Below are 10,724 nucleotides of genomic sequence, written 5' to 3'. Positions count from 1 at the left end.
TTTGCATGTTCTCTCTATGCATGCGTGGGTTTTTTCCGAATACTCCTTTCCTCCCATAGACCAAAAACATGACTGTTAGGCAAACTGGTAAGTCTATAAACTGTCCCTCTGTGTGAGCGAGACAGTGAAAGATTGCTTTTCTCTATATGTCCCTGATGGACTTGTGACCTGTCCAGGGTGTACATCACCTCTCTCACAGTGATTGTTGGACATAAGTACCAGTGACCCCATCACCCTGAAAGGAAGAAGCAAAGAGGATGGATGGATGGATGGATGGATGGATGGATGGATGGATGGATGGATGGATGGATGGATGGATGGATGGATAGATGGATGGATGGATGGGAGTTGTCCATCTTACATAACAAAGCTGGAGAGGATGCACTCCTAATGCCGTAACTGTCTTGTTCGAAGTGTGATCCACAGCACTTCCTGTCTCTCCTGCTAAGAAGCATTCCAGGAGGATAATACTGTTATATACATGAGCAGGGTTCCAAATGTAAATAAGTAAATAAATAAATAAATAAATAAATAAATAAATAAATAAATAAATAAATAAACTTGGCAAGTGGAAAAAAGCCAGAGTGACTAAAAAAGGGGGTTGGTGGAGGACTGGCAATTTTGATGTGCTGGTATTTATGCTCAGCTAAATGGAAAAACATGATAAAAGTGCTTTGTTTACATTGAGCATGTGCCCGCAGTTTAGAACTACACATCAATACATTTGGAAAACTATGGACTACAGTAAACTCTTTCAAACGCCAGTTTGATACAGTTCACTGTAAACGTTTTCAAATGATGTTTGATCACATAGTTTGTAATAAATAGCTTTAGATTACGGGATCATTTCTAGTCCTCCTCTTGCAGCAGCAGCAGCAGCAGCAGCAGCAGCAGCAGCAGCAGCAGCAGCAGCAGCAGCGTGTTTCCAGAGGAGGGGGACTCGGTGCAGAAAGAGTTAAGCAGATGTGGGGCTCGGAGCTGCCATGGATCCACCTCCACGGAGCTGCGGCGCCTCCTCACACAGCTGACTGGAAACACAGGTACTCTGTCCGAACAGGCTGCCGGCTCGGACTTGTTGATCTACCGGACAGGAAAATAAATAAATAAATATAAAAAAGGCAGGCAGGAGAGAGAGGCAAGCGCGACATGCGGAGCGGGAAGCCGGGGCGGATGGGCTCTGAATCGAGCTGAAGATCTTGCACTGAAAACATTCTGCCATGTCGGAGGCAGAGGAGGAGGAGATGGGTTAAATCCTGGCAACATCGACGTCTCCTGTGTTTTTTTTCTTTTTTAATCCCTTTTTCATTTTAAATGCTTTTTTTTCTTCTTCTTCAGTTTCATGGCTGCAAATTGATCCAGAGCAGGATGACAACATCCCACCACGGTATTTTTATTTTTCTGTTTTTTTTTTAAGCTTATTTCCATCTCTGGACTTTGACTCATAATGCCAGCCTGCCAGTTGTTAGCACGAGCCCACCAAGCTGCACCCAATATGGAACATTCATTTACTTAATGGGTAAAAATGTTGCACTTTCAGATGAGTAGATGGGTTAGAGCTGCTGTGTTTGCATATGAGGGAGGGATGTTTGCTTTGCTGCTTCATCAAAGCTCTGACTTAGAAAAGGGAGGGAGGGATGCTTCAAATTATTTATTTCTCTGTTTTTTTCCCCCCGCAGCCTGTAACAGCCTGTTCTCAAATCAGCCCAGATTCACATATTGTGTTGATCCTCATTTTTGCAGGGATTTTTGCATCTTGACAGAACAGTGGGATCTATTTGTGTTTGAGGAGAAACTTTGATCACATCAACAGGCCTCTGCTCTCTGTGTGTGTGTCTCAGACAGCTGTGTGTGCAGCTGCTGTCACCATCATAAAAAAAAGGTTTAAAAAGCAGGGAAGATGTTTTCCTGTCAGCCAGCCTCACTCCCGCAGGAGGACAGGAGAAAAAAAAGCAGCACTTCCTGGTGTTTTCAGCACCGCTGGGCTGGACAGCGCTCACTTTGCGTCCCACCCACAGCTCTGCATGGGCGTCACTGGAGCAAAGAGCAGGAAGAGGGGGGAAAAAWCCCTGCAACATTCAAAACCAAGCTTTTAAAACCAAGATCTCTACCTAGGTTCTTTGCATCCAAGTAAGATGAATAATCTTTAAGATTTGTTTCTAATCAAATCAACCCAATTAGAGCTTTGATTTGATCACTTTGACAAAGTTCAGGATAGGAAAAAAGATGAATCCATCTGAGCTGTTTTCATGTTTTCAAGCCATGAGTGAAAATGACTCTGCAGGCTGGATTTTTTTGGGGGGGAGTGTGAGTCATCTCAGGAACCCCATGTTTGGACATGTTTATCTCTGGTTCAGAATAATCACTTGAATCCAGTTCAGTTTGTGAGAATTTAAAGGCAACTGTTTTATTTCTTATCGCCTGCCACTTAGAGAGAAATGGTGTTCGTGTTTGTGTTCATTTGTCTGCAAAGCTCATGAACCAGAGGTTGGATTTTACTGAAGGTCTCAGAAAGTAATCACTGTCTGCAAGGGATTAACTTTAGGAGTTAGCCTGAATCAAGATGGCTACCAGAGCTAAAAACACAAAAATAGTTCTTACTCTGTCCCTGTCAGAGAAACTGACCTAAAATGTAATGTGCTTGTAGCTGAGGTGGATCCCTAATGTATATTCTCAGTGTTAATAGAATGTGCAAGTCTTTACTTAAAAAAATGCCATTAATTATTGTGGAGTCCGCTTTGTCTGTTAGCAAAATAACTCATGAAACATTGGATGGAGTTTTAAAAAACTTACAGGAAAACATTATTAGACATACATCTACAACTGATTAGGTTTTGGGGCTGCAGCTCAAGTCAAGATGACCACAACAGCCAGCTGACTTTAAAAAGCAAAATAATGCTAATATTTCAGCAGTTTTATTGACATTGAGCTAAAATGTTGGCAGTTGAGAGTTGTTCACAACACATATCCCAAGTGCTACCTTATTGTGTGAAACACTTGTTTAGAACTTTAGCATTATCTGTAGGAGTCAACCCAGTTTGTCTGTTAGTTGTCTGTTATCATGAGCCCAATGATGGATTTTAATGAAACTTTCAGGAAGTATTTATTAGACGTGTCTACACCTGGTTAATTTTGTCATTAACCTAATTCAAGATGTCTGCCACAGCTCACTGCAAACACCCAAAAAAGGCCATAACTCAGTCAGTTTGAGGTACTGTATTTGCAAGAGTTTTGTTCATCTTAAATAGAAGATAAATAATTTCTGTTTATGCCCCTCATGTGCCACTCTGTTTTGGTTATAAAGTTGTATTATAGAACCTAATTCTTTTCAYCGATTGGTTGGGATTAAGGCCATACAAAATAGGACATAATGCTGTTTCTTGCATTGCTATTAAACAGTGAGTCATCTCTGTACTTCCTGTTAATGCAGGCTTTGTAGCTGATTCAGGAAACGAAAAATGATTTGTTTCATGTTGATCTTAAGAACAACAACAGCAACAAATAGTTTGATATAAAATGTGAAGTTATTAGTCTTATTTCCAGCATAAACATTTTAAAGATATATTTTTAATCTGATCTCCTATTATTGTTTCATTTATTTACAGTATTTATGCATTTGTTTCAGTCTATGAGAATTTAATCAGGAACTGGCACAGGAAATTAAGCAGAAATGGAATGAAAAATAACCGCTTCAGAGTGGTGGGTAGAGCTGTTCAGTCATTGAATAATTTTGCCATCTTGAAGAGCTCCATTTAAAGGATTGGAAGCACAAAAACAGGCTTTTGAACTCAAAGTAAGCTTTGATGGAAGTTAAGAAACCTCAAAGTGTAATCATTATAGTTCAGAATCACATGACTCCTTAATTGTGGCACAGTTGATGAGAACTAATACTTTATTTCTTTTGTTGTTGTTTTTTTGATGATTCCTTTAGATACCAAACCAGAAGATAAGATCAGCTGCAGTCTCTAGTCCCAGATGTTTATGCTTCCTCAACTCAAAGTCATCATGGAAAAGTCCTCGGAGTTAAACAAAGCCGGATCCCGGTCGACATCGTCGCTGCCGCCGGAACCGGTGGACATCATCCACAGCAAATCGTGTTACCGCAGGGTCCGGCTGAACGTTGGGGGGCTGCCACACGAGGTCCTGTGGCGAACGTTGGAGAGGCTGCCACGAACTCGCTTGGGCAAGTTGAGAGAGTGCAGCTCCCACGAGTCTCTGATGGAGGTCTGCGACGACTACAACCTCGAGGAGAACGAGTACTTCTTCGACCGGCATCCGGGGGCGTTCACGTCCATCCTCAACTTCTACCGCACGGGCAAACTGCACATGATGGAGGAGATGTGYGCCCTGTCCTTCAGCCAGGAGCTCGACTACTGGGGCATCGACGAGATCTACCTGGAGTCCTGCTGCCAGGCCAGGTACCACCAGAAGAAGGAGCAGATGAACGAGGAGCTGAAGCGGGAGGCGGACAATCTGAAGGACAGGGAGGGAGAAGAGTTCGACAACACTTGTTGCGCGGAGAAGCGGAAGAAACTCTGGGATCTCCTGGAAAAGCCAAGCTCTTCTGTCGCAGCAAAGGTAACTTGATGTGTGATCTACATGTTGCTSAAGTTACATTATAATAACATACAGATCAACATAAAGAGAAACATGAAAGCATTCTGTGTCAGAAATATCCCCCTTTCAGTGATTGACAATACTACACTGAAAAAAGAAAAAAAAATTGTATAGGTCTTCTGGACGGGTTCTTCTCTAATGAAACGTTTCGTCTCTCCTCCAAGAGACTTCTTCAGTCTAAGAGTTTCAGGCTAAATTCAGGCCTGAATTTTGCCTGAAACTCTTAGACTGAAGAAGTCTGAAGAGCTGTGTGGTAGTTGCTATTCATTCATATGTGGGACGCCGCTGTGGCGGAGTGGTTAATGGAGTCGTCCTGGAACTGGAAGGTCACTGGTTTGATCCCCCGTTCCCTGTTCAGTGTGTGAAAAGGTGAATGCCTGAAGTGTAAAGTGCCTTGGGGTCCATGTGGACTCAATAAGGCGCTATATAAGTTCAAGCCATTTAGCATATTGCACATTTAAAGCACTAACAGATCTTTTGAATTGCTACATTTGAAAAGTGCTGTATTGTATAAATAAAGTTGAGCTGAGAATTGTACATTATTTTCAAGGTATTTGTCAAATTACGATGAAACACGGTGAGTTTCACTGAAACTCAGCTAATCTTACAAACATTTTTTTGTTTTGTTTTGCACAGCCTGTCTTACTGTTCTGTTGTGTAACATTTTGAGCTCTGAATTTAGAATGTGCAGCTTGGAAATGTCTGACCTAAGACGTGGATGTAATGCAGCATAAATACAGTCTTACCAAGACATCGGCAGYGCAGCACCCTGCTAGACTCATTTTATTGTTACTAAGGATTACATCTTTGCACTACTGTAAAAACGTCTGTGCAGAGAATCACAGCCTTTTTATGTCAGAATATGAGGAGTTTAAAGATGGATAACTGCTGCTTTATTACAGAGAAAAAACAAAAGTTTTTCACCCCTGAAGATATCCGTGTCTTTTTAGAGCTGCAAGCACATTCTTACAGTGTGGTATTGTTACACAAAATGGATTATGACTCGAATGAAAGTTGCTTTTTTTAGTGTTCCTTATTCTATTTTCTTTCTTTATGTTAGTACAATAACACATTTTAGCTGCTATTAGTCAACTTAATTAACAATCTCATCAAACCGTAACGTCAGAGTCATTATCTGCGTCTCCTGTAAAGCCTTTATTATTTGGTGCTTTGACAGCTCATCGGCCTGCTTTTAAAACACGGCTCATTCTTTCTTTACTTTCCCATGCAGATATTACACAAACAAAAACAGACTTGCGCAGACGTATACATGTATACAAATACTCATGTTTGCACTGTACTCACACCACTAAATCATTTAAATATGACTTAGCAGACATTTTCTCCAAGTACAATAGCTGTAGTTGAAGTTTTTTTTTCTTTTTTTTCCCCCAGATATTTTTCTGCACTCTGTCAGTTGTTTTGGTTTGACAACCTCACAGTGAATCACAGCGTGCCCAGCAAATCTGTGATTTATTTTTTCTGCAGGAGGCTGGGATATCGATTCATATTGCGTCTTCGTGCGCACAAAGAGAAGTCAGAAATAATTGAGAGCTTCAGACATGTCAGTGCATATAAAAGTCACATTTTTTTATTTACGGGAAGCAAATTTGACTTGTACCTTACATTTGATAATGTACAAGCAGCAGTAAGAGAAAAAAAGAAGATCACACAGCTCAAGCTTCATTAGCGTGGAACAAGAAGGAGTTTGCTTGTGTTTGTGTGGCAATATAAGACTGAAYGAGTCCCAGCATTTTGTGACAGCCATGTGCTGAGTAATTGCATGCCTTGCCCTGGAGCACATTATGTCCTTATCTTTGAAAGCCACATCTGACGACTCCTATCAGCTGTRCTCACCCTTAGTCAGGGTAAAAGATACGTTTGGCTATCAGCGGGCTGTTTTGCAGCTGCAACCTGTGAGACCACAGTCGTGTTAAACATGAAGAAAAAAGGAACCTTTTGATCACACTCTTCAAGGCTGAATAGTTACAGGGTATCAAAGCACACATTGTTTCCAGCGCTGTTTTAAGAGGAGCGCTGTGCCTCATTCTGGCTAGCAACTCGGCATCGTATGGGAAATGGAAAATTAACTGTGTGCAGCGCTTATAGCAGCAAGGATTCATGAGAGCTGCCAGGTCTATCCCACAAACAAAACTGAAACGAGAGGTGTGCATTTGTGAGGGAAATGTCTTCTTCACTAGAATCAAAGAGATGCAAAATCAATATTTATTGTGTTACAGCTAAAGGAAGTACTGTAGCCTGCAAGAGGGAGAAGACCACTTTGAGTCAAGCATACATTAATGTCTCACTTTCTGATTTCATCTGTTCATCAAGACATCCATGAAAAAGCACTTTGGGGCGCTTAGAGGAAAAGTTCAGCTTATTTCAGGCAAGGGTTGTGTGGAAAGGATRTGAACAATTAATGTCTTACCTGTTGTAGATAGCTTTTTGAACAGCCTCGGTTTAGAGAAATAGAGTTAAATCGTGACSAGSTTAATGAGCTAACAGCTAGCTTAAGCAGGACCAAAACCAACATGGATTGCTGCCAATTTAAAACTTCAATCACAAACATTTTGTAGTGTTTCACGTGAGCCGTATTTTGTGAGATTTTCCATCTCCATCAATTTACCATTGCGAAGATACCTACATCAAWTCAGGGGTTGCAGTCCATATAGACCACGGCCTAGGCCACACACTGCGTGGGTCGTTGCCTGTCCGTGTCGGCTGCATAAAACGGCTGTGAAATGAGTTTGTTTAAGTGACCATGTTCTGCCCCATTATTATGGTGATACATTTTATATTACATGCCTTTAGCTGGAAAATGTTTGCCCATATTTTCACAGGAGGTATAACTTCCCAATATTCAGTATTATTGAAAAATATTACACATAAATACATAAAAACATTAATAGTTTGACTTTAGCTCCACTATTAGTACTTGCAATTGTATTTTATATAACATCTTACTGCAGCAAAAATTGAATAGCTAAGTTACTAAATATTCGTTTTAAAAACAAATTCTTTGGTCCATAATAAACTTCCAAGTGCAGTGTAAAAAAAAACGGGGGACTCCACTGTCTTTATTTTTTTTAATTAGTTTGCTGATGATGCAATGAATTCTGGGAATTAGGACAGCCATGGGGCAGTGACATAAGCGGCCGATAAATGCTCCCTATGTGGGCTGAAACCCCTGAATTGAGACACTGCCATAAAGGTATGTGGTGACTACCACAAGCAAACAGCAGCAGCTAGCTTTAGCAGTTCCAGCGATCTAAGGGGTTTATAAAATAAAATTGGCATGAATTACTGTGATATTTGTTTAAAGATGGAAGCAGTCCACTTTGGCTCTGCTCAGACTATTCATCAGCTTGTCAGTGTTGTCCAAATTAAACTCTAAATTTCAAAAGTCATAAAATATATTCAATTTAATTACCCTAAATAAAATAAATAAATCCAGAATTTTAGTTTCAGGTCATAAAATACTTTTACAGTAATTCCATTTTTAATTTGTACATTTGTTCATTCGTTGATCTCTCTGACTTACTAAAACTTGAAAAACCCTGTACCTACARCAGGTAAGATGTTAACGATTCACAACCTTTTTATTAAAACCTGCTTCATAAGAGCTGCACTTTCACTTTCAGTTGCATAAACACAAGCCTTTACATTGACCAATTATGAGTGCTTGTGCATAGTGTTCACATCTACAGCTCTCATTATCTATGTGCTGATGATAGGTCTTCTTCTTATTAGGCCATCAAGTCACATTTAGTAACAACCTTGATTCTCATTATGTTTCCGTTTGGCATTGATTTCATGCTGCCCTGCAGACGAGGCCATAAATAAACAGAGCAACCTCCACCTCGCCAAAAACTTGAGTTTATCAATTCCTAATTAGCTTAACCCTCCCGCTGCCTTTGGGTCAAAATGACCCACGAGGCCTCATTTTTAACACTGAGGGTTAAAAGAGCAACATGAAACCACAGACCAAGCTACTAAAAGCATCAATAGAGGTGGATGTATTGTCTTAGGTATTTTTAACAGGCAACTGTGGGTTTGTTGAGTGGTCCAGCTTCAACCACAGAGTCAGTGTTGGCTCATCAATTATCCTGGTTCAGAGACGGGAAGGCAACAGCCCATAAACAGATGGACGCCAGAGATGAGCATAAAACTCACAGTTACCAAGCAACAAAAATAAAGTTTTACCATTGCTGAAGAAGTGGGTATTGAACATCAGTCTATTTATGTTTCTGTGGATTTGTGTGCGTGCGTGTTTGTRTGTGTTTGTGTGTAACTGCGCCTCTGCTTAGTTCCTGTACTTTCATGTCTGTACAAAGCCGACAAAAGGAGGTGTGTAGAAGGCACACTATTTGTCAAGATGTTCAGAGACAAAGCCTGCGCTGCTGCCCATGTTCTCTCTGCCCCGTCTTTTTCTCCCCACTCACATCTTTCCATCCTTCCCTCCCTTCTTCAGGCTCCTCTGCCAAACCTCTGACTAAATGTCAGGGAAATGTCACATTAATTATTCTCCGGGAGACTCGGGAACCAATTTGAAGCACCCCCCCMCCTCCACCTCACCCCACCCCTCTGTTTACATTCTGTGGAAGCTGCTTTGTCTGTCTCTTGCTCAAATCAGATTTGAGTCACCATAAAATAAGATTGTCTCTGACCGCTGGCATAGCAGTGCCTAACGATATGAGACTGCCGCCAGGAGAAGCCTTTTCCACCAGCAGCTGCAAAGGCATAATGTCGTTTTAAGTTTAGATGTTTTCTCTCAACAACGAGATGACAAAAAGTAAAAAAAAATAAATGCTATTTACAACTCATCCGAAAAGTTTCCTTTTTAGCACACTTTCAATACTAAGAAATACCTAGGAGAAACTTTCTGTCTGTTGYTTATTTGACACATTTGGAGCTACTCGTTACGTCGGGCTTTAAACTAAACGTGGAACATTGCTGTCATTTATGTTCTTTTTGGAGAATTAGCAATTCCTTGCTCTTTTGGTGTGCATGGGATGGCAGGCGACAAATTCTAATCATGCCCCTCTCATGTCACACTGAAGATGACATATGAACGTGGTTTGGCTATATTCATAAATCCGTCTGCAGCACAATCTACGGCACAAAGCGACCAGAAGAGAATTAATCACTGCTTGTGTCAGGTGTGCAGTCACAGCTGGTCAGATGATGTATAGCAGGTCATAAAAAACACTACACCAGAATGCAAGGTTGAGCCTCAGTAGCTGGATCAACCAGGAGAGGTATTGTCAGACTGGATTACATTTTGATACGGGATATAGCTTTTCTTTGTTGCAATTAAAACTAAACGATTGTAAACTTTCAAAATCAAACTTGAACATGTATTTGTAAAACTGGCAGCTTCAAAGATACATGAGGGTGCAGGGAGTGAAGCGCCTTGTTTGGATTCAAAAATACAGCCTCAAAACGAGTTCATCTGAGACACACATCAGAAAAGGGGTGAAAGAGGGGTTGGTAAAATTAAAAAAAAGAGGAATTCAGACCAAAGCATACTTCCACTTGTATAGACTTTGATTGAATGATTTAAATGTGAAAAAGAAGGATTATGTCTCCTTTAAAGCTGTGACACCTGTTAAAGCAGGTGGGAGACAAAATATCAGGTGACATCTCCTTGATTGTGACCTTGGATTTAAATAGGAGATTAAAAAAGTGTAAGGATGTAATAGTAGGATTTATTTCTTCTCTTCTCTCCACTGTTTCTGTATTGTTAAGTTACAGTGCTGGAATGAGACATTTTTATCAGGAATCCATCCTGGGGTCAAATGTTATTTTCGTACTGTTTATTTTTTTTATTTTTTTTCAGTGATTTTGGTAAACCGTACCATAAAAACGGCTGCACCGATCAACATGAAATTTGGCAGGACTGTAGATGAGTCTGACCTACACTACATCAGCCAACGGTTTTACAATAGACCCCATATTTGAGGAGGGGGCTCCTTTCAAAGTGGGGGTGTCAGGACATGCAAAATCCCTTATAACTCAGAAACTGTTCAACATAGGAGCTTCAGATTTCTTTTGTTGTTTAGCTCTGATGAAGCTCTATCCACCAGGCCCACCAACCAGTGCACCCC

General features: G+C 40.7%; 1 protein-coding gene across 4 annotated transcripts in view; it reads left to right on the top strand.

Moving 5' to 3' along the window:
- Window positions 1–851: 851 nt before the first annotated feature.
- kcnb1 (potassium voltage-gated channel, Shab-related subfamily, member 1) overlaps window positions 852–10,724 on the top strand; it is a 35,981-nt gene continuing 26,108 nt past the window's right edge. The window contains exons 1-2 of one of the 4 annotated variants that reach the window (XM_014006213.1): window positions 852–1,384; window positions 3,929–4,575. In XM_014006213.1, the coding sequence (XP_013861667.1) occupies window positions 3,973–4,575 (603 nt within the window). In that variant the 5' untranslated portion in view covers window positions 852–1,384; window positions 3,929–3,972. Of the gene's footprint in view, window positions 1,385–1,413; window positions 1,517–2,085; window positions 2,128–3,928; window positions 4,576–10,724 lie in introns of those variants that run through there. The other 3 variants (XM_014006214.1, XM_014006215.1, XM_014006217.1) reach the window with 3 other exon arrangements.

This window comes from Austrofundulus limnaeus, unplaced genomic scaffold (assembly GCF_001266775.1).
Source record: "Austrofundulus limnaeus strain Quisiro unplaced genomic scaffold, Austrofundulus_limnaeus-1.0 Scaffold35, whole genome shotgun sequence".
Taxonomy (NCBI): Eukaryota; Metazoa; Chordata; class Actinopteri; order Cyprinodontiformes; family Rivulidae; genus Austrofundulus; species Austrofundulus limnaeus.
This window is presented reverse-complemented; position numbering and strand designations above follow the sequence as displayed.